General features: G+C 38.1%; 1 protein-coding gene across 5 annotated transcripts in view; it reads left to right on the top strand.

Annotated features, from left to right (window-relative positions):
• Nucleotides 1-24,875, top strand: part of LOC139954167 (inositol 1,4,5-trisphosphate receptor-like) — a 117,815-nt gene that overhangs the window by 78,230 nt on the left and 14,710 nt on the right. For 2 of the 5 annotated variants that reach the window (XM_071953861.1, XM_071953860.1), the window contains 17 exons: nucleotides 164-275; nucleotides 2,214-2,270; nucleotides 6,106-6,270; nucleotides 6,958-7,095; nucleotides 7,597-7,795; nucleotides 8,520-8,782; nucleotides 11,683-11,733; nucleotides 16,565-16,765; nucleotides 17,506-17,616; nucleotides 18,431-18,526; nucleotides 19,064-19,198; nucleotides 20,484-20,594; nucleotides 21,303-21,495; nucleotides 21,993-22,115; nucleotides 22,882-23,054; nucleotides 23,584-23,748; nucleotides 24,394-24,589. In XM_071953861.1, coding sequence (XP_071809962.1) covers nucleotides 164-275; nucleotides 2,214-2,270; nucleotides 6,106-6,270; nucleotides 6,958-7,095; nucleotides 7,597-7,795; nucleotides 8,520-8,782; nucleotides 11,683-11,733; nucleotides 16,565-16,765; nucleotides 17,506-17,616; nucleotides 18,431-18,526; nucleotides 19,064-19,198; nucleotides 20,484-20,594; nucleotides 21,303-21,495; nucleotides 21,993-22,115; nucleotides 22,882-23,054; nucleotides 23,584-23,748; nucleotides 24,394-24,589 — 2,489 coding nt within the window. The remainder of the gene's footprint in view (nucleotides 1-163; nucleotides 276-2,213; nucleotides 2,271-6,105; nucleotides 6,271-6,957; nucleotides 7,096-7,596; nucleotides 7,796-8,519; nucleotides 8,783-11,682; nucleotides 11,734-16,564; nucleotides 16,766-17,505; nucleotides 17,617-18,430; nucleotides 18,527-19,063; nucleotides 19,199-20,483; nucleotides 20,595-21,302; nucleotides 21,496-21,992; nucleotides 22,116-22,881; nucleotides 23,055-23,583; nucleotides 23,749-24,393; nucleotides 24,590-24,875) is intronic. The other 3 variants (XM_071953864.1, XM_071953863.1, XM_071953865.1) reach the window with 3 other exon arrangements.

Here is a 24,875-nt window from a genome sequence, read left to right as displayed (position 1 = left end):
GTTGGGTTCAAATCCCATCCGAGTAACACGCCTGTGATGTTTTTTTCACAGGACTCGGGAAAGTACCGAGTATACAGTGCTAACACACATCGGTGTATGGGTACAAACCCAAATTAATATTCTTTATCCCTGATGCAAATTTAACATCTCTTAAACTCGCCAGGTTGATCAAGCACACAGAGAAGCTTCTTGAGGAGAAAGAGGAGAAGCTTTGCATTAAAGTGTTGCAGACTCTGAAGGAGATGATGACAGTGGATATCGACTACTCTGAGAAGGTAATAATAAACCAGTGTAAACTGCTGTGTCCTCCATAGCATGAGTCTAGATGACTGTCCCTCACATGCTCTCAACTCATTAATAACATCTATCTAGAGTTGATGAGAAGAGACCAAATAACTAGGGAAAAGAATTGAATGAACTAAATAACACTAACTCCACAGTCAGTTATTTCTTTTTCATTTTCTATTAAAAAAACAATGCAAATATCATTTTTATTAAATAAGTTGGATTCTACTCAATTTTTTTTTGCTCAAAACAAAAATTACCTGAAGAAAGAGAGTGAACAAAAAAATTGCCAATATGTAACAAAACATCAAATGCAACATTTTGATGTTTATATCAGCATATGCTGGCAGAAAACAGTTCATGTACAAGACAAACCCAGATTCGTACTTCGTTCAACGGTTCAAATTTCAAAGATAACTACAATCGTAAGACCATTTACATCATCTTCAAGAATTCAAAAACTTATTCTTGTGACGGCAATTTTTCTAATTTTGCAAAAATCTCTCTTTAGATTCACCTGCATATAAAAACTGAAGAAAAAGAAACAACCAAAGTTCACTTCTTTGTATAATGTTTTTGGGTATTGTATTTATTTGTCTTTTTTGGTTGTTGAGAAACAGTTCAAAAAGGTTTAATTGCCTTCTATCTAAAGCTTATTGTTGGTTTGGGGTTATTATTATTATTTTAATCTTAATCCCTTGCATCGACATCATTTCTATTGTCAGCCGTTTTGGGACATCTGTTGCATGTAAAGATATGGTCCGACAACCATACTCAAGTTGCCTGTTATGCTCACTGCAGAGTAACGCAGGCAATTTCAATCTCAAAATGCCAAACCAATATTGGATGGTGATGTCGGGTGTAACTGGGTCATTAAGGGATACTAACTTCTTCACATGACACTTTCCACACTAAATCCTGGGCCCAGTTAATTTCCTTTAATACCCAGTTGAATCCCTGCAAGGTTCCGTACAATATTGGTTGTGATCTGAGTTCAGAAGTATTGGAGTATCATTATAAAAGCTTTCTTAGTGATAGAGTTGTTATATGCGCCAATCATTCCAACCAAAACATGCATTGACCTCATTGCAGACGCACCTAAGCAGAATGCGCACAATTTCCACCATTTTGGCACTCTATTCCTCTCTATACATTTTGATTCATAAAATGGTGGGCAAGATAGGCGTGGTGTAAGTGCGCTGCCCATCTTGCAAAGGGTCAATTCACATTTTATAAAAACATGCTGTCTGGCTGTTTGATTTTCAAAACTTTATAAAAAAAGTAGTTTTTGCCAAGGTGGTCAAATATTAAGTATAAGAGATGACAACTATTATTGTACTTAGCCTTTCAATATAATGAACTTCATGCTTGCTCTCATATTAATTTCATTTACCCTTTGGATGAAGGGGGTTTAAAATCTTTATAATCATGGCTGGACAGTTGGGCTCAATGGAAGAGCAAGTGGCAAGTGAAGCTTTGGAAAGCAATTTTTTCTAGTCTGTGAAAACCTGTTTACTCTAGCCTCAATTTTGCTTGCTATATGTGATTTCGTCAACGGGATATCAATTGGTGATTTGGTCAAGGGGTCTGTGGCATTCAAACCACTTGATAACCTAACAAGCCAAAAAAATAACCTTTTGTTGTTATTATCACCAGTGGTTAAACTGTTCAGCCGATCAGAATGTCTAAGCTTATTCACTGAGCTTTCTATCCAGTCATTATTATATAATAGAGTTGAGTTTATTGGTGCTTATAGGTATTCCTGTTATAACCATTTCCTTCTACTCTTTAACAACACTGCATGCCTACTTGCTTCTCCATCTACCCCCTACCATTGATTCATTCATTAATTCATCCGCCCACCTCCCTCCCTCCTTCCCCCCTTCCTCCTTACATCAATCTTGCCTGCTCATCACCATCTTCATCAGGCCAAGGAGATCAACCTGCAGAACATGACAAAGAAACAAATGGAGGATTCTAACAGGGTAAGATTAGCCGTCCCCAAGCATGCAGTTGGTGGTTCCCAGCATGCTAAGGGAAACGTTTTCATGCAACTACTACCAAGCACTATCTCTCGCTTCTCTGGTTTATTGCACTGTGTGGTTGAAGTATTTTTATGGCAAGTTTCTCGGTATGGTATGTAGCATTTGTAAAATTGTAGTAATAATAATGGTGGTGTTTTTTACAGCGCTTAAATCTGTCACTCAGTGGCGCTCAAATATTGTTACCTCGTGGTCGCTGGGCCATTTTATTCATTCCTTGAACCATCTTTCGCTCCCTGGGGAATATACAGCCTGTGCTGCCAAATAAGTAGTGCACAAAGCTATTTTAACCTCACTGGAAACAGTGAAGAATCAAATGTCGTGTTGTTGACCAGTTGATGGTACATGGATGTGTGTGGTCTTGAACTCTGAAGACAACTTCTGACTTCTAGGCTGATGTATTTGTTGGCAGATGGAAACTAATTTGATTACCAATGCTGTATCATACCCCCTACGTCTTTTAATCCTCTGTGGCTAACCGCTTTGTCAAGTTTTGCTTTCCCTTACCATCTTATTGAGTTGAACTGTTTTTCATCAAGATTTGTATAAAGAAACTGTTTTGAAAAGGGGTGGGGTTGCGATCTTTGAAAATTTGTAAACATTACTTTGATGTGAATTAATGAGCACTGAAAACGGCTTGCTAACTTGCTGAACATTATCACTAACTTTCATATGATGGAGCAGAAACTGTATGCGCTACAACAATTGTCAAAGCCCATTAATTATGATCATATCATCTTTTTAAGATAGGAACAACTCTGCTTTTGAATAAGAACTCTTAAAGGGAGGCTATACCTTTGATAATTGTTAGAAAATCTTATGACTAAAAGGACATACTTGGTAAGAAGCACGGCTGCCGTTGATAGTGTACATGTTCACCATTTTGAGAAACGATTACCTTCTAATAAGGGATAAATCATAAAGCGGGACTTTGCTTTCTTTGTGCAAATAAGAAGGGTTGTTTCATATACTCATTAAATAAGTGGAACAACGGCTGGGGGGGGGGGGAGAAATTAAAGTTGGAGAAGTGGTTTTTGAGATGTCTGGAGGCTACAATCAAGTGCAAAAGTCATTAAATTGACCAAGGATAGTTGTTAAATCCATGTAAATTGATGTGTCAGGGGTTTTTTTTGTTTTTTTTTCCTTTTGCCATATTTTGCTGATGTTCTGTCTGTGCTTTTCATTGAATACACATATACATTTATTTGTGTGTGTTTTTTTTTTTTTTTTTTCATTTTGTGAGGCAGGTATGTGTACAGATTTGCTTGTTCTGTTTCTTTTCACTATTTTTTGCTGTCAAAGACAAAGTACCTACATGTAAAAGGCAATTTTGTATTATTAGTGGTGTTTATTTAGCTGAAAGCTCAATTCTTGTTATTGTTTTCATCAACTTATACGAGAAAAGTTGGTTTTATTGTGTGTATACACTGTAATTAAAAAGACGGCTAGTATTATTAGTATTTTTTTTGTTTAATAGTTGGTATAATTTGAATCCTTGTGCATCTCTAAATGTAAAATTGATTGCAAAATTCCATGTTGCAGAGGTTACTGGTATAAAAGTGCAGCATTTGGGAAGAGGGCTGATAGATTGTCTGAATTAAGCTAGTGTTTCCCAAAATCCCCATTTTTTTAAGTTACCCGATCCAAGTTTTCTGAGGTAAATTGTGATTGTTGATGGTTTGGCTATTTGCTGAGTATGTGAAGTACATGTACTACTGTAAACATGCACCTGTTTGTACACACCTGTTTTAAACGCATGGAATTGTATGATTGACTTAAAGAGTATTATGTTATTTTGGTGTCCAGTGATGTGGCATGACACAAGTTTATTGTTGAACCTTCATAACTCATTGACTACGAGGTTCAAACGGAATAGTCTTCAGTCCAACACCATTCAGTAACTCAACACCCAACCTGTTGGACTCTGATTACAATGTATGATGGTTCATTGTATGTCTCATCGGCCCATGTAAAGCATGATTAGTTTACTAGTGCAGTCCTCAGTCCAACACCATTTAGTAACTCAACACCCAAACTGTTGGACTCTGATTATGGTGGTTCATTTATAATCAGCCCATGTTTATGTGGATTGACTTTGTTATTTTGTTGTCCAGAAATGTGGCATGACACAAGTTTCTTGTTGAACCTTCATATTAAACTCATTGACTACTCAAGGTTCAAACTGAATAGTCTTCAGTCCAACACCATTCAGGAACTCAAAACCCAAACAGTTAAACTCTGATTTTGGTGTTGCATTTATGTATCATCAGCCCATGTAAAGCATAGTCACTTACTAGTGTACATGTAGTTCTCAGTCCAACACCATTCAATGAACTAGTAACCTCCTCAATCAAACAAAAGTTGAAGCCATTATACACTTTCGGTACAGAAAAAACAAAAAAAGTTCACAGATTTACAAATAATTTACAGAAGGTAATGGTGAAAGACTTCTCTTGAAATATTAGTCCATGAAATGCTTTACTTTTTGAGAAAACGGTAAAACAATATAAATTCTCATTAGCGAGAATTACGGATTTATTTTAAACACATGTCATGACACGGCGAAACGCGCGGAAACAAGAGTGGGTTTTCCAGTTTTTTTCTCCCGACTCCCATGACCAATTGAGCCTAAATTTTCACAGGTTTGTTGTTTTATATATAAGTTGTGATACAGGAAGTGTGGGACTTGGACAATACTGTTTACCGAAAGTGTATAATGGCTTTAAGTGATTGCATTTTGATTGGTCATTAGTGATTAGTATGACTGCTTTTTTAAAAACTGAAATTTACCATTGGTGTCTCAATTACTTGGTCATCAATCTCATGCATTCTTCATAACTTATTACTTACCAATAAACTCCATACGTGTATGTACATGTATGCACATCAGGGTTGCAGGGGAAAGCTGTTGTACTCAGTGACACACAACGTAATTTGGCCAACAGACCTAAAAATGAAATAGAAACTAACTTAATGTTTGTGTACAATATTTAGAATAATGGTAAAGGTATGCTTTCCCTTTATCACCTGTACATCATTTTGTTTCCACTGTTGTCTGCCATGTCAGTGAAAAACACACATCAAATGAAGTTCATTGATTACATGTATGTGTTAATGTCTCAGTCGATTTTAGCTTAGGTCCCCCCAAAAAGGTTTAATAACTAAGTGTCTCTCGCTCGCTTGTGCTCTATTTTTCTTCTCTATTTTGGCTGTTGTTGATGGACTGTGCTTGAGTATGCTGTTTTTGTGTCGGTCTTTGAACAATACAAAAAAATGTTCTAGAAAACCCAGTAGATTGACTGAAGGATTAGCATACGCTGATGCTTTGCGAAAAGTCAGGAGAAAAGAATTGAAAAGAACTGTAAAAATGGTTTCCATCCATCACCAAATGATCGCATTTAAAGGCACTGGACACGCTTGGTAGTTGTGAAAGATCAGTGTTCTCACTTGGTGTATCCCATCATAAGCGTAAAATAACAAGCCTTTTGATATTTGGGCTCAATTGGTCATCGAAGTTGCAAGAAAATGATCAAAGAAAAAGCACCCTTGTTGGACGAATTTGTGTGCTTTCAGATAGGAATAAAAGACTTACATGGTTTCAATATATTGCCAAATGATCTCATTTGTGACGAGTTAATGTGTTAGTGTGAGAGTAAGAAACCTGCTCATTATTACTATGAAGAGACTTTATCAATGAGAACTAAATGTTCATTCGTTGAATTCTGATGGATTTTGAACACTCCGTAGTAACTGATTTATTTGTTTGTGTGTGTGTTAGGGAGAGGAGCTGCGCCAAGGGTTGTTGCTGCGCTACTATGGCAAGTCTTACCTTCGTCTGAAGCATGAAGTCGCATCTCATCAAGGCTCAAGAAACCAAGCAAGCATGACCATCTCTGGACCAGGCTCAGTGGTGCTGAGTAGAGCAGAGATGACTCTATCAGAGGTAAGATCCTTAAATTATCGGTAGCTAGGGTCTCGTCCGACCCCTGTAGGCTTAGCACACACACAGGGCAATAAATTTTCATATGTGGCATTTTGTCTTATCACCTGCATCCGGTCCACATAGAAAATGCATTCTAGGATGCTCTTGTGGAATCGCCATCTTTTCTCCAGAAATAAAACAGAGTGATGAAATCCAATTCTGTAGCTTACATACTCAAGTACTACCCAAGTACCCCCACATGCCACTAACGCACCAGCCTTGCATTAGCCACGACAAATCTTGGCAGACCAAAAATTGTGTATTTCCAATTTTGTTTCGACTTAGGAAAATGAAGGCTATGGGGGGGTTACTTAGCTTTATGACATGTTTGGCATCACATCCTGGTTCAGCAGTCACCTGTGAGAACTTAAAACCGGATGTCATTGTTTTTATCTTGTCCACGCAGCATGGTGAAAGATAAAACTGAATTGGTTTAGTCTTAAACCACCCTCGTCAACCGATTTTACTAATTCGATTTCAACTCAGTTCAATAAAGTTTTAAGAGCGTTCGGACACACTAAGTTTAATAGGAACGTGTTCAAATTGCTTTAAATGGACTAGTTGTGTTTATGAACGACCTCTAATACCCTTCCAAAAATGACATTACATGAGAATTGAATTAAGCATGTTACTTCTCTTGATACGCAGGTTCAATGTCAGTTGGATAAGGAAGGAGCATCTTCTCTTGTGATTGATCTTGTCATTAAGAATAGCAGTAATCGTGTATTCCTTGAGAGTGTGGAACTTGGTATTGCTCTACTAGAAGGGGGAAATACTAACATACAAGTAAGTATTGTTTATGGTTGGGACAGATAATTGCGGACAGCTGCATCAGACCTTTCCGAACACTTCTTCAGTATCCAGGTTTTTTTTGCATTTTGAACGTAAAATTTCCAGCTTTTTGAGATTTTTTGAAAATTTGTATTACAAAAAGTGACTGACCGGATTTTTTTTAGGCTTAACAAGTTCGATAAAAAATGATTTTGTTTGTTTGTCTGTTTGTTAATTTTTATGTTGAGATGATCGTCCTGTCAAAGCAAACTCCCACATGGGGAAAGATAACTCCAAGCTGGCAACAGCCGATCTCTATCATACAAAAATTGGTTTAACGTTTATGATTATGAAATGTACAAGTAAAGAAATCGTTATTCAATATCTGGATGACAATACTTATACTAGTCATTGTGAAATCTACAACTTTGACCAACTTGATCAATGTAGTCCTCTTCCACAACATTTTTGGGATACGCAGTTTATGGATAAACTTAACGTCACAAACCATTTCAGAGATCAATCATCAATTGTCTGATGTCGGACAAGAATTCTGAGAAATTCTTCAAAGTGTTCTTCGATCGGATGAGGGAAGCTCAAGCAGAGATCAAGGCTACAGTGACTGTGAATACCGGTGAAGGTATGAGTAACAAAGCAGCAGAAGAAGGAGTGACACCAGCTAAAGATATCACCAATGTCGGCCGTACAAGGAGAGGTGTGTTTTTTAGACATAAGAAATGTGAAACTGAATGAACTTTTTACGTTTTAATTAGGGAATTAAAGGGTTGCGACAAGTTCTTAAACATCTGTTAAAAGCCAGCAGGGACATTGCCGTGTGATATTTAAGAACGAGTCACTACTCTTTTATTCCCATTCATAAATGCCCTTTTGAAAATTTGAGGTTGAAGTATTTAAAAAAAAAACTTTGTTAAGAGTGTGTTTGATGCGCGTGGGTTGTGTGTACAAACTCGCGCTAAGAAATAGATTACGCGCTGTTACTGATAGCTATGAATTGTGCGTTCCGCGTGGTAATATTGGCATACAGGCGCACCCGACTTGCGGAAGCCAGCCGATTATAGCCAGCTCCAGCTGGTCATTATCAACCGTTTAAACACCCCCACGTGACGTGCTCTCCACCAATTGGAGTAGCGAAACTGTCTGGGGCATTTCAAACTGCATTGGGGATAAAGAATACTGTTTGGTTTTACCCTTACACCGATGTGTGTAAGCACTGTATACTCAGTACTTTCCCGAGATCTGTGAGAAGACATACTGCTCTAGATTTGCATAAGTCATGGGTTTAAATCCCACCTGAGTAGCATGTCTGTGATTTACATTTGTAGGATAAAATCTGCAAAGTCTCTCAAAGACTGTTGGAATCTTAGATCACCAACATTCTGATAAGGTTAGCTTATGTCAACATGCTTTTCTTATTTTAGTTGGACAAGTCCCGAACGGTTCCATCAGTGATGATCTTAAGGACCAACTAGCCGATGCAGCCTTACACACCAGCAAGGCCTTTGCAGCTGTACGTAAAGGCCGCGATGATGACCCATCTTCCCTCCTACCAGGGTTTGATGTTCTCGGCGGAGGAGAGAAGTCCAAAGAGGAGGAGAAAGCCATGAGTCCGGAGATTGCCATCATGCAACCAATCCTCCGCTTCCTACAGTTGCTGTGTGAGAATCACAATAGAGAGTTACAGGTGGGTGTTAGTCACATGTACGTCACATGTCTAGCTTATGGCTCTGCTCAGACGCGGGCCCAATTTCATGGCTCTGCCTCCTGCCGAATTCTGTGCTTACAATCACCATTCTCCGCTTGCACAGCAAGCGACGAATTTCTGCGCCAGCCTTGTTAGCGTAAAATGCTTAGTACTGTGGAGCACCCAAGAGCTCTGATTCGTAAGCGCTGATTATTTGCTTATAGAAATTGGGCCCTGATAACATATGCATCACATCTCTAGCTTGTGACTCTGTTCAGATATGATCATATGCATGTCACATGCCTGGCATGAAGTCAAGTTCACATGTTTACATTTTGTTAGAAAGTGCCGTCAAATGCACATCATCTGTCAGGTGTAATGTTGTGAATGATATGAATCCCATTTAAGACAGACTGTTGTTCTCGTTTGTGGTTTTGTATTCTAGAAGCCAATATTCTTTTGTAGAATCTATATCAGCCAATGAAAGAAAGACTCGGAAGTGTAAACATGTAGTACCCGTGACATACATAGATAATCCAGTGTGTTTTCAATGTTGAACAACTTTTTTCATGTTTAGGTGTGGACAGTTAGGATGATTTTTTAGCTGCCTTTATGTCGAGTTTACTTTCCAATAATTTCCGCTCCTGTGAGAAGTGTTTTATCACAAATGTCAGTTAATGGCTCCAGATTTCCAGTTGTAATGACATCGGTTATCAAGCACCCAGATCCCTTAAAAACCAAGTACAAAATTAAAGGGCGAGCTGGTCTATAAACAAGTGTTTTAAACAGTTTGTTATGAAATCGATATGGTTAGAAAGATGTTTTAAAAGTAAAATACAATGATCCACATAAATTGCCTTGGATCAGGTGAGCCTTGGATCGGTCAAGTTGGTCCATGAAAAGCATTTGCAACCGTTTGTTATGAAATGGATATGGTTAGAAAGATATTTTTTAAAGTAGAATACAACGATCCACACAAATATGTCTCGAAATTGCACGGTTTTCCTTTTACTCTGCGAACTTACACGGTCGGCCATTTTGTGGAGTCAATTTTTTTATTCCATAAAATGGCTGACTATGTTAAATCAAAAAGTAAAAGGAAAACCACGCACTTTCGAGACATATTGTTTGTGTGGATTGTTGTATTCTACTTTTAAAAACATCTTCCTAACAATATCGATTTCATAACAAATGGTTACAAACCCTTTTCATTGACCAACTCAACCGATCCAAGGCAACATGTTCCTTTATCATCAAAAGAAATCTTCATCCAGTTTCCATCTGAGAGTTAATATCATCAAGAAAATAGAATTTTTAGAATCCAAAAATGTGTCTGTTTTGATTGGCGCAATGTAAAAATGAAAGTTTAAAAAAAAAAACTGACACAAAATACTTATTATTTGTTATTGAGAGGTCACTACCCAAATTGATGAAACTTTCACAGATTGATTATTATAGAGTTCTTAGGGACTGTACGTGTGCATGTCTCGTGTGCATATCTCGTGCATATTTGAACATCAGGACTTGTTAAAATGCGCTATATTGTAGTTTGTTTCAAGCAAATGTACATGGGACGTTGGACCATAGTTTAATAGGTGTTTCACAGGACTCGGGGGGGGGGGGGGGGGTACTGAGTAGTGCTATGCACTTCTCAGTGTTAGGGTAAAACCAAACGATATGGTCCTTAAATATCTAAAATATGCGTTAGACCCTGCAAATTCTTTTAAATTAAAGTGTAGGAATTAACGTACTTTGCCCACAACCAGGGTGGTAATAATAGCTTGAATGTGGCAGCCACCTGTACGTGTACATGTACCTCATCTTAGGCTTGACTAGGAATCAGCAATGTTTCATCTCGCGAGTCAATCAATTGTTTCAACTCTTATTAAAGGAACACGTTGCCTTGGATCGGACGAGTTGGTCTATAAAAAGCGTTTGAAACCGTTTGTTATGAAATGCATATGGTTAGAAAGATGTTTTAAAAGTAGAATACAATGATCCACACAAGTATCACTCAAAACTGCACGTTTTCCTTTTACGTCGCGAACTAACACGGTCGGCCATTTATGGGAGTCAAAAATTTGACTGTGTTAGTCGATAAGGTAAAAGGAAAACCATGCAATTTCGAGGCATATTTGTGTAGATCATTGTATTCTACTTTTACAAAATCTTTCTACCCATATGCATTTTATACCAAACGGTTACAGAACGCTTTTCAAAGACCAACTCGACCGATCCAAGGCAACGTGTTCCTTTAACAGCCTTGTTACCAGCAGTTGTCATCCGCATGTTACCCGTAAGTTATTCAGCTATGAATTACCAAGTAGTAAACTCAAATTTCCTGGAATGCGCCATGAAGTGTATACATGTACATGCATACATGATACATTACTACATGTACATATTGTTCTAGACTAACATGTAGCTGTACTGCCAAAATGATTTGAAAGATAGGTTAAAAAGTTGATGTAGCGTCTGTGCTATGGTTTATAACTGCCTGCAAAAACAACTTGATGGTAGATATAGATTGGTAGCCATTAGTTATTGATACAATACCTAGGAATGGACCTCTATTAAGATTGACATACATAGCCTGGGTTTTAGACAGGGTCTGGCAGTCTGGTGTGTAAGATGAAAATGTGTACTACTTGGCTCATTTTAGATACATGTACCTTATGGAGATCAAGGACAAAACAAAAAAAGGGAGGGGGGGGGGTGGTTTCTACTTGGAAATTCTTAAGACCGGGGTGCCCAAGCCTGCGGTGTGATGAGATGATGATGTGTAGACCTGCAACTGAATGCACTGTCCAGTGTGTGAAGTTACAATGTCTACTCTGCACAGAACATTGGTACATGTAATAACCCTTCCCACACATTGTCCTCATTGTGTACCCTTACAGAATTGGTTACGTCAGCAACAACACGTGGTTGTCAAGACATCAGGCAGTTCGGTTTGTTAAATAACTTATCATTCTATATTCCCCCACCTTCTTCCTTTACCATGCTCTGTATATATAGCTTTAGATTTACCCATGCTCCTTTGATGTATACCCACGACCTATGACCCCTTCATTCATCAGTGCACGTAGTTATTAATGTCAATCTCTCAAAGGTTCTTTCATTTAGCACAGTTGTGTCAAAAGCACAGACATGGAGCGGGTGATACCTCATATTTCAATTGCAGGTACATGTATGGAAGATTGCATCTGTACATACACATGTACATCTACATGAAAGATTATTTCTGATTTGGTCAAATCATTTTCCCCCAAGGTATTCAATTTATATGACAGGTCTGGCCACAATTATTGAAGTACTGTTGATTAATGACACCGATTATAGACACTTTAGCTAAAACATGATACAGAACTACAATGTGTCCCCCCGTCTTACATGTCGGTTTTATTTGCAATTTGTGAAGATAAGTGTGGTGATAAGTTGACCTTCCTTGTCATGAATGTCTCGAAGAATTAAAGGATGATGAAAACATACCCACTGTGAACCAAGCTTTGATTTGATATGATTAATCATCAGTACTGATTAATCATCTGGGCCCAATTTCATAGCGCTGCTAACCAAAAAAGTTTGCTTAGCATGAAACTTCTCTCTTGATAAAAACAGAATTGCCAACCAAATTTCCACGTGATTTTCAGGACAAGCAAACAACAGCTGAATGCCAGTAAGAACTTAAGAAGCAACATGCAACAAATGGAGTTTGGTTGGTAATCCTGTTTTTATCGAGGATGTTATTTCATGCAAAGGAAAATTGTTGTGCTTAGCAGCGCTATGAAATGGGGCCCAGTTCTGGCAACGATGCAGTTGAATAAAGAGAAATATACATTACAAAAAATAAAAAAATAAAAACTCAGAAGTACTCAAAGGGGTTGAACTTTAACATGATTTATGAAACTATCCCATTGGCATTCCTTTTCCAAATTTCGCAGTGTTAGTATATTTTTTAATGATGATTTTGAGTGATTCTGTTGAAATAGTTACTAATTCAGCCTAACATTGGTCTGTTTCTCAAGAATTATTACTACGTGTTACTATTTGTAAACTCTTGTACCTTTTCATTTGAAACAGTTTAGGTCCTACACATTTTCCAAGTCATCGTCAAGTACTATAATTAGTCATTCGAATTAAACCACTTATTTATATCTGGCATCGTCATTGATATTAGACTAACAAGTTAAATATCCAATTGTACTTAACACATTAAAAAATCCCCTTCAGTGTTGTCTTGTGTTAAATGCCCAGTTGGAGTCTATCGGTGAAATATTTCTTTTACTTTTAGTTTGTAGTAGTGTCTTGTTTATTGTACAACCTTTGTGCGTAGCTGGCCGTGTCTTTGTATCAATGGTGCAACCTCCAAAAAAGTTGTCAATTGTTGTATGCAGTCTTGTTGGATGTTATTGTACATTTATTGTGTAACTAACAGTTAGATTCGTTAATACTTAAAACATTTTCACTCTATTTCACCAATAATCAGGGTTTTAGAACCTGTGACAATTTAGTTTCTGGGTATCTCGTCACCCAGTCATAAAAAGTTTCACTCTGTGCGCACTCACAAGGTTGGAATCACTTGGTTAAATGAGAATTGAAGGTGTTCACGGTGACAAGACAATACACATAACATTTGTGGTGACACCATGTAGATAGATCTCTTTCCAGTGATTGGCGATTCTGAGAAGAATGGAGGAGAACTCAACATTTCTGTCTCCTTAAGAAGGACAGAACAAATTTTTACAAAACGTTGAGCCCTCGTTGCCTCTCAGAACCACCACCCCTCAAAAGAGATCCATCTACATGGTGTCACCACAAAGTTTCTGATGTACAGTACAGGTATTTCTCGGTTATCTGACATAGCAATTTGATACGGTTATCGGATATGGATACCTTATACGGACGGATAGACGCTTCTTAACTAGTAACCTCTTGTGAAGTACGGTAGCACAGAAAGCACAACACAACTTGGGTAGGCAGGCTACGAGTATGTTCCTTTAATGATTTTCCACACAGTTGCCCTTTAAAGTAAGTACTTCTCAGGATTTGTCCTGATTTCAGGACCTTTCGTTGATCTTCTTATATCACGAAATTGGAAAAATAGCAGAGATGAAAGACTCTGCCTATGTCAAAACAAAATCTTCAAATGTCTAGATGAAATTATGTAGAGCACATGAACCTCTAAAATGTTACAACCTGGGCCTGTAAGCTCAAGAACTTGCTTAGCACGGACAAATCTTGCTTAGCTTAAACAGTTTATTACAAGCCAGCCATCCATTAAGTGTACATTGATGCCTCTGGTGTATTTTTGCTTTAATAGCAAAAACTTGTGCTAAGCAGCATTTTCTTTCAAACGGCTCATTGAAATTGGTCTGTCCCAGGCATTTAATCTCCACACCAAGAGAAACGTTTTTTCTCCATTTTCCAGGATTTTTCATTAATATACAATGACACCCCTGTGAGTGGTGAGGACAGTTCAGAGAGTGAAAATTACATCCTTTGCATCTACACGAGTAGTACGGTTTGAAGGGAGCTACAATGTATATGTTACATGTCAGTTTTTTTAATAACTTGTTCATTTTTAACAGCATTCAAGGTGAAAACAAGTGTTTTAGAATACACATTAAATACAAAGTGAAAGAGTTATGAACAAATACAAAACATCCGATAAAACACTCTTCGGCACACCTGAAAAATAAGCGTCACAACTACATGTACATGAAATATTTATGCCATATAAACCTTCACCCCCCCACCCCCCAAAAAAACAGTCCAAAAACCACAAAATATGTCTTGACATTAACCACAATGCTTTGTTTTTGTAGGTACTTTGTTGGCTGTGTTGAAGGAGGGATGTAAATTCAATGTTGCAACAAATCTTTCAAATAATTATGTTTTTGTAATGTAAACTCACTGTATTGATGATAAAATTATGAACTTTTCTCATTTCAGCGTGATCTTTGTATTTGATTCTACTAAATGTTTTCACCTCATGTTCCAATGTGCTTATAATAATGCCATCACTGTCTTTCTGCCATAATACCCTACATGTAGAAAAGTAAAATTCTTTCAGCTTATCATAGTGTGCCAAAGTATCTAACAGAGGTCAAAGAAAGACCTATCCATGGCTGAGAGTTGTGTGTTGCACGTAGATACATGCTTCTGACGTTGACCTCAGTGATTGTGTACCCTATGAAAGGGGTTATAAACTGAACTGATTTAAGACTGTTTTGACTTCAACTAATTTTTAGTATCAGGGCTTGATTTTACAAAGCACACAGATTCTGTCTCCTGACGATGACTAGAGCAAGCTAGTCGAAACGTTGAGACCAACCCAAGAACTGACTCCGCAGTCAATTACGATCCCATAAGCTAAAGTAGTAGTCCCAGCCTATATCTTTACCATCTGCCCAGGTAATAGTTAATAAGCAGGACAGTTCTTTTCAGAACTGAGAAGTCTCCCGAACACCCGAACAATCTACTCCGCGGTAGTAGAATTAAGCAAGATAGTTTTCTAAGAACAAACTCTACCTGGCAAGTAGATACACACATGGTGTTACCGCAAACGATTCATTTTATGAAGAGTTGTCAGAGTTCACCTGAGTGCATTGAGAAATATTATTATATTGTTCAATGGTGGCTCGATTTGGCCAGGGACCTCCATGGTTTACTTAATATTATTTGTTTTACTCTCAATGTGTGTTATGGGCAACCATTGCCTTCAAGCTTTGCTTCTTAAATGGATCCATATACTGTGGAATTCATTTGAAATTTTGAAATAAAACAGTAACATGAAAGTTGTGACTTAAGATCAACCTTAACTTCTTGTGAAAACGAACTCTGAGCTGCTTTTATCAAGTAACGATATCTTCTGTATTTTTATCTCTCATGTTCTCAACAATCATTATTGTTATTTCAAACTGTATCTTTTTCTATGGTGGAACCATCACACGGCCAAGAAGGATTTGGGACTTAGTCCACTACTCTTTACTCCATTACTCTTTGCTTCTATCCCAATTGTTGTATCTCCTTTATTCCTGTGTTTGAACCGCAGACAAAAGTAGTGATCAGTTCATTGTACACCCTGTGAAGCCTTTGCCAGTTAAAGTGTGTCTAACCCTTTGCAATTCATTTCTATTTATTTGTGATTTATCATGTAAATTACCCTGATTGTGGGTGATTTCCCTTGAACATAACAGTTTTCTCAGTGATATGCTTGTCAGTAAATATTTGACATCAAGTATATCATATATCATTCTTGGGGACATATCTTCGACTTTGAATAATAACTCTCGTCAATTAAAATAATTGGAAAATACAATTTCTTGACTAAGGTTGGTTACTATCGTAACTAATCAAAAAATAAATCAAGAAGTGCATCAAGAACACAATGTGCGCTGTTTATGCTTCATCCGTCACAGGATTCATCTTCAGAACTGATGAAGAAGCTGTGAAATAGAAACCTGCCCTGCACCTTGAAGATCATGTTTATTGTTGTTTAGATGATCCTCCGGTCATTGGAACTCGGCCAATCTCTCTCATACAAACAATGGTTTAGAGTCTATGATTATGAATTGCACACATTCTGATTCAGTAACTAGACAGCAATACTTAATCTAGTCATTGTGAAATCAGTGGTTAGTTTGGTAGGATATGAACCCACAACCTTGTGATTGCAAGTCAGGCAGTGGTTGCAAGTCATGCGGTCTAACCACTGGACCACGATGACATCATTCGTCGTCATTCTAACCTTATCCCAATGTCATTCTTTCCATCCAGAGCTACCTGAGGCATCAGAACAATAAGACAAACTACAACCTGGTGTGTGAGACTCTACAGTTCCTGGACTGCATCTGTGGTAGCACTACCGGCGGGCTCGGTTTACTTGGCTTGTACATCCATGAGACTAACGTACTGCTGATTAATCAGACGCTGGAGAGTTTGACTGAATACTGCCAGGGACCTTGCCATGAGAATCAGGTAACAATCATTTATTCAGTCATTTATTTATTCACTTTTTTATTTGGTGGTCACATTGACTAAGGGCAGGTTCTACTTTTGGTACTTGTCAAAGATCAGACCCCAATTTCATAGAGCTGCTTAAGCGATGTGTTGTGTAACGCCAGTACACTTATCGAAAAGAGAAGGGGTTCACCCTGGTGTTCCTGGCTGTGGCTGCTGTATGCGCCGTAGCACTTTGTAAACGCCTATAAGGTGCTAAATAATTGGGTCTCAGAGTTCATAACTGCAATAACCTATCTTTCTGAAAGTTTGTGTACACTCATCGCCTTGAGTACCTTGTAGTGTAGATACGTGCGCTCTATAAGACTTCAATATTATTATTTTTTATTATTATTAATATTAAGATACCATGTCACAAGTTCAATTTGTGATTGGTATCCTGCTCATTATTGCTAAGTTGGAATTTTAAAGATTTTATGCTGAAGCAGCTCATTGAAATTTGGCAGTTTCCTCACTTGGTGTATCCCAACATATGCATAAAAAAACAAATCTGCGAAAATTTGGGCTCATGTGGTCATCGAAGTTGCAAGAAAAGAAAATGGTGAGAAAAACAGCCTTGTTGCATAGAACTGTTTGCTTTCAGGTTCTTAGATTTATGTTGTTAGGTGAAAGATAACCTACTTAGCTCTAAAACTGTATGGTAAGGTGGGCTTAAATAATTATATCCATTGAAACTCATTTTTATTTTGATGTTACAGAATTCTATAGCTAACCATGAATCGAACGGATTAGACATCATCACAGCATTGATACTCAATGACATTAATCCACTCGGTAAGAACAGAATGGACCTGGTGCTAGAACTCAAGGTGAGTCACAAATGAGTTATAATAATCAATATGGCGGATGTTGATCAAAGTTTTTTTTGCAGAAAGCCTGTTTTGTACGTAGAGCAAATGCAATTTCCAATTTGGGATGTCACAGCCCTGTTTTTCGCTTTAAATGTTCCGCAGGAGTTCATTAATTTTAAATATTTGTGAAATATTTATTGCGAATTTGTAACATAAATGTCAGAGAGAAATTGCCATATGTATGACTATGGCTTCCTCCAAATCAAGGGACTGTGGCTATGGCTGTCAACATTGCAACAACAAAATGTACCGCAAAACAAAAGTACTTAATTTTTGAAGTTGTTTTTTTCTTCAAACAAACTGTGTTTTAGGCTGTATTAATGTGTGTTTGGTCCAATTTATTTGGTGTGTTTTGTAGTATTTTATCTTTTTGATAGTGACTGAATTTCCAACTTTGTATTTTATTCTTTTGTACTATTAGCCTTAAAGTATTTCTTAATTGCATGTCTTATTGTTCCCCGTTTATACTCTTTGTATTTAAATCTGCGCTCGGGTCCTTGCTATGTATTTTTTTATTTTTATAGTCATAGGCCTACTTGTAATGGCTCGGGTTTTTTTTATATCTTTTTCATTGTTCTTTTTTATCTATTTTTATGTAACTCTTATTGGTTTTTAAAATACAAATTAGCCTTTAGCTGCGATGTTTGTTTTTATTAAACAAGTAATACTAATGTTGAAGAATTGGATTTGTCAAAACTGTCAATTTTGGGACAGCCTTTGACTCTAATACCTCATCATTGACACTGCTATTTCATTGTTTGCTATTCATTAGAACAATGCATCCAAGTTACTACTAGCCATAATGGAGAGCAGACATGACAGCGAGAATGCAGAGAGAATCTTGCTCAACATGAGCCCAAAGCAACTGGTAGGAACACTCTTAACGTGTTTTGCTCTTCTCAAAACAATGATCTTCTTTTCCTTCAAGCATTCATGTCGGCCATTTTGTACAAACATTTGATGCAAATTTGTGCATTGTCACAGAATATTATCTGAACATTGGAATGTGAATGGATTCACTTCTTGGAGACTGGCTGAAACTGGTTGCCTGTAAATTGACTCTAAGAACACTGAGCCTCTGAAGGCTGCCCTGAGACATCAGTGGGAAGACTATTCCAGATGTTAACAGCAACTACAGTCAACTCTTGTTAATACGAGGTCTCTTGGACTGGCCGGTTTTCCTCCTTATTTGACCCTCATCTTAAACAAAGCACATTTATAATGAAAATATCGTCATAGTGCATGCATGCACTCAGAGAGCAGAGCAGTTTTAAAACCTTGTACAAACCGTTGTCTCAAATATGTCGAGCTCCTATTAACGAGAGTCAACTGTAATAGGAAACTCCTATCATAATCCAGCATTGTCTGGGTTGTTTCTGAACTCTTGTATGATTGTCTTCTGTAGGTTGATGTTATCAAGCAGGCTTATCAACAAGAGGATGTAGAACGAGAAGATGATGAAGAGCTCCTTGGTGATGATGAGGATGAAGCAATCTCTCCAAGAGAGGTCGGACATAACATCTATATCCTCGGCCATCAGGTAAGGACAAATCCCTAACCCTCATTCCCCCACCACACCCCTAACCAACCCCACCACACCCCTAGCCCAACCCCTCCAACCTTAGGTCGGACATAACATCTATATCCTCGGTCCTCAGGTAAGTACCAACCCCTAACCCTCATTCCCCCACCACACCCCTAACCAACCCCACCACACCCCTACTCCACCCGTCCAACCCTGAGGTCGGACATAACATCTATATCCTCGGTCATCAGGTTAGTACCAACCCCTAACCCTCATTCCCCCACCACACCCCTAACCAACCCCACCACACCCCTACTCCACCCGCCCAACCCTGAGGTCGGACATAACATCTATATCCTCGGTCCTCAGGTAAGTACCAACCCCTAACCCTCATTCCCCCACCACACCCCTAACCAACCCCACCACACCCCTACTCCACCCGTCCAACCCTGAGGTCGGACATAACATCTATATCCTCGGTCATCAGGTAAGTACCAACCCCTAACCCTCATTCCCCCACCACACCCCTAACCAACCCCACCACACCCCTACTTTACCCGTCCAACCCTGAGGTCGGACATAACATCTATATCCTCGGTCCTCAGGTAAGTACCAACCCCTAACCCTCATTCCCCCACCACACCCCTAACCAACCCCACCACACCCTTACTCCACCCGTCCAACCCTGAGGTGGGACGTAACATCTATATCCTCGGTCATCAGGTAAGTGCCACTTTGTTTAGGATTTCAGATTTTTTTAGCCTTTTGAAAAAAATCTGAAATAGTATGAATTAATTGCCTGAAAAGCCAATTAAATCCTAGACCACATGTACATGAAGGTCAGACCTTGTACGTGACACAACCGCCTACTTTTTCCCAAGGACAAACTTTCATGCCTGCACTTAGTAAGGGACTTTTTCAGGTATGGCAGACGTGATAGGAGTGTACTGTTTGGTTTGGGTGTAAACAGAAAAATTTACCCAAACCTTTATAGTGTTGCAGCACTGTGTTTGCCTTATCTCAAAAAGGCTTATCAGAAAAACTGTTTGGACAGAGTTCTGACTAGTCTTCATGTGTTTTAACCGCTGTTTTGATTTTTGATTTTTTTTTTTGGCTAGTGGACCACTGTCAAAGGAGAACATTGCATAGTACCCAAACACCCACCTCCCTTAGATAGGTCAGATATAACATATTTAATTTTGTGTCTACAGTTCTGATAATGTTAAACTTGTCCCATCATGCTGTGTAGTGTGAGAGTAATTTTGCTCTTACGTTATTTTCGTCTTGGTGTCTGTCCTAGCTTGCCCATCACAACAAGGAACTAGCATCCCTCCTGAAGCCGACAGGACCCAACTCTGAGTATACTGATAGAGCCTTAGAGTACTACTCCAAACACACTGCACAGATAGAGGTAAGGGGGAAGCCAGGCTCCAATTTCATACAGCCTTTAAGCACAAAAACTTGCTAAACACAAAATAGTATTGCTTAGCAGAATAAGGTCACCGGCCTCGATTACATTGAGTTTGCATTGTTGTGGCTGGTGCCCCACTCAAAAGAAATTTTTCAAGTAGTATTTTCTTCTTTTGAAACAGCTTTATGAAATGTGACCCTGGACTCATGATTCTTCAAGGGTCACTGTTTGATTTGATCTCATTTTTTGGTAGCAACTGTAGTACCAGGGCCAATTTTATAACGCTGTTAAATGGTAAGCAAGTTTTCGTGCTAACTATAGCAGCAAATTTTGTTTAGCAAGAAAATTAGGCAGCCAGCATGCGCTTGCGCGTTCAGCATGGATTTGCCTTGTTACGTCACTAATTTTTATGATTTTAATTGGTCACAGTAGGAGTATAGAGGAATGTTGAGCATCTCTTTTTGATTTTCATTTTGTAAATATTGCTGCAAACAATACAATATTATAAATGGTTTTCACCTTGCAGGGGCCTATGCTACCACCAACCATACTAGTTTATAAATGATTTTTTTGTCCTGTAAATGATACCATAAACAACACTCAATGCATGATATTCTTCCTTGATAAAATAGTCCTACTTTTTTCAAAGGCCCAAATATCATGCCTGTTTTACAGATTACAAATGATTGTAATTCTTCTCCATCTTAGATTGTGAGACAGGATCGTACCATGGAGCAGATAGTCTTCCCAGTGCCTCAGATCTGTGAGTATCTGACTGCAGAGACCAAGATCAAGGTATTCCAGACGGCAGAGAGGGACGATCAGGGTAGCAAGGTGGCCGACTTCTTTGAGAAGACGGAAGATATGTTCATGGAGATGAAATGGCAGAAGAAACTTAGAGGTGTGTTGTGGATCTCAGACAAGATGTTGTCCCAAATGCTGTTTGGGGGCAGCTTCTTTGCAGTGTAGGATAGATTTTAAATTTGCACCTGGGATAAAGAATATTATTTGGTTCTACCCTTATTCAGATGTGTGTAAATGAATAACCCCCTTTTTGCTATGAAAGTCGCCATCTTGTTGGTCAAACCGAAGGCGCGTCCAAACGCGTACATCAACGAAGCACGTGTCACGCAGCATTCCTGGTTTGATTTCCATGGTACATACACGCGCACAGACGCCATCTTGTAGGGTAGATATTTTAACAGTGATGTCATATTCAATTATGGTAAAACACATATATTATTCAGTGTAATATGCTTTGTTAAACTTCAGGGAACTTTTCTGCTGCCTAGGTATGTTTTCGTTTTTTTTCAGTGAGTTGGATTTTGTTTGCAAACAAAATGGTGTGGAACTTTAACATAGAGTTGATGTTATTTTCTACTTGTTGTTTGTGTGCAGCTCAACCGATCCTGTTTTTGGCCAGTAGTAATATGAGTAAATGGAGCATTGTGTGTTTTAACCTGGCTGTCTTCATCAACATGCTGGTTGCCTTCTTCTATCCATTCAATGTGGGTACCAAAGGTTAGTAATCTGTGAGGTTGCACTCTGTGCCAATTTTACTTTGTTTTTTGGGTTTTTTTTAGTCCATGGTTTTTTATTTTTAATTGTTGTCCCTTCATCTTATCGCTGCGGTGTTTTGTTGTGGGTGTAGTCTTTTGTTTTCAATAGTCTGGTTTTGCTTGTGTTTTAATGATTTCTTTTGTGTGATTTTTTAATGTTTCAGTGCAATCACCTTTTTATATTGTATGATTATATTTTGATGGTTGGCAGGGGTCTGGTTTTACACATCTTTTGATGACAGTTTTTATACTTTTGTTTTAACCTTGACAGCCCCTGTACAACTTGTAACTATTGTTTATGTCTAAAGATTTAAAATAAATAAATCAATAATACATCAGTATTAACAAAAAATTGTTGTAGTTTTCACAAAGTGTCATATTGGACCAAACAGGTAAAACCACTTTTTCAAGATATTTTGAATTACGGTTGATGAAGTTTTGAAATTACAATTTAAATTTTATTTGTTGTTGAAAATCAAAAAATGTTTACATTTACATTGAAATTGATCACACAACTGCAATTGTAATGCAGAGAAATTAGACCTCATGAGGTCAAACATTCTCTTTGCAGCTGTTAAATGTCATTTGTACACAACGTACATGTAGATACTGATTGAGGAAAGAGGGGTTTCATCAATTACAAGGAAGTGTCCCTGCATACGTCATAATTACAAACATGCATACTGTTTGAGGACTATACTGTTATGATTTTCATCTTTCCATTTCAGAGCTGGACCATGGGTTGTCCATGCTGGTGTGGTTTCTGATGTTAGCATCTCTGGTTGCCATAGTGACGTTACGGAGGCCCTCTGGAATCAGACCTCTGGTAGTCTCCACCATTCTCAGAATGATATTTTCTGTTGGTGTGGAGCCGACGTTACTATTTCTCGCTGTAACTAATGTGAGTTATACTTCTTCATTACAAGGTTTCTACTTATGGGGTTTTAAACTGCATGGTGGAAGTAGTACTACATGTAAGAGAGGCTTGCGGTAACACCATGTGAATATCTCTTTCGAGAATTGTTGGCTCTGAAACAAGAAACGGTGGTTAACAGCTCCTGGTTAACTACCGATTCATTGGAACCCACACTGCTCAAAAAAGATATTCACATGGTGTTACAGCAAACCTCTCTTAGTCAAGTTTTCTATTGTGTAACTAAAATGTTATTGCCTTTGAAAAAGACTCTGCTAGGGTCGAACTGAGTGTGGGGCCATTACAAAAGTTTTTTGCATGAAATGTTATTGCTCATCTTTCTGACTCTGAACCAATTATTTTGTCCCCATTTTTGTTCTTGTATTTTAATGTATTTTACATGTTTACTGTATTGCCTGATAAATATTTTCCAATAAAAAAAAAAAGGTAATGAAATTAATAAAATATTCTCTCCTTTTTGACCAACCGATTATATTTTTTCTTTCCTCCCTGGCAGATTTTAACGAAATGCATCTTCATAGTCAGCTTCCTTGGTAACTGTGGTCTGTTGTATAAAGGACTCCGGGGTATCATACTTAATGTTGAAGTCTTATATCACATCTCGTACCTAGTCATCTGTCTACTGGGAGTGTTTGTTCATGAGTTCTTCTACAGCTTGTTGGTGAGTTATTCATGACATTTTATGAAAACAGCCCAAATCTGTCGAGTGTAGCCCTCACCATTAAGTGTCTATCTGCCTTGTGTTATAAGGCAGCATCGCACTGGAAAAAATTTCTGAACATAAAATCTTAACATGCTCAGCAGGAATATAACTGCCATCTTTAAGGTGAAAGTGGGCCTCTAGCTGTGGGCGCCCTGCTTATTCTACAGCACGTGTACAAGGTCTATTGTGAATTGTTATTTTATATCAATCAATCTACTTAAGAAATTAAGAAAAGGTAATTTAGGGGGTTGGGATGGGGGTTTTCAAAATGTTTTTTTAATTTTGTTTATAGTAATTTGCATGTCAATCAATCCGATCATACATCTAGGTCCATGTCACTCAGAGCAATTTACAGGCAACCAGTTCCAGGCAATCTCAAAGATGATAATCTATTCACATTTGAATATTCTCTCAATTTTCTCTGGAATCAAAGATTTTTTTGCAAAATTATGCATGTGCTACAAAAATGGTCCTGTAGCATGCACTGCAGTTGGTTGCCTCCAAGTTGCCTACAAAAGTTGCCTCGTGCGATAAGGCCCATTAACTAGGCGATAATAGATTTCATACTGACTGCTTCTTCTTCTTGTTGACTTGATGACACAGTTGGTGGACGTAGTATACCAGGAGGACACCTTACTCAATGTGAGCCGGTCAGTAACCCGTAACTGGCGATCCATAGCCTTAACGGCTCTACTGGCTCTCATCTTAGTCTATCTCTTCTCCATCGTGGGATACCTCTTCCTTCAAGATGACTTTGTGTATGATGTCAACCCACTCAGACCATCAATTAACAGGACAGGTGAGCAAAGTTTCTCCAACGGCAGCGACAGTTTTTTTATTTTTTTTTATTTGTTATTTATTATTAATTGATTGATTTATTTATTTATTTCTTCCTCACCCTGGGGAAACCTCTCAGTAAAAACACTGTTTTCTAGAGGTGTCCAGCAACTACCATCAAATAATAAAAATTACTCCATATACCCCGCCTATTAAAATCTCGGACTAGTGTGTGGTGTTTTAAATCTTTACAGTTGGGGGCAAGTGCAAGTTCATGATATAAGTTACCCTACAAGCAGCAAATTTAT

Source organism: Asterias amurensis, chromosome 2 (genome assembly GCF_032118995.1).
Source record: "Asterias amurensis chromosome 2, ASM3211899v1".
Taxonomy (NCBI): domain Eukaryota; kingdom Metazoa; phylum Echinodermata; class Asteroidea; order Forcipulatida; family Asteriidae; genus Asterias; species Asterias amurensis.
This window is presented reverse-complemented; position numbering and strand designations above follow the sequence as displayed.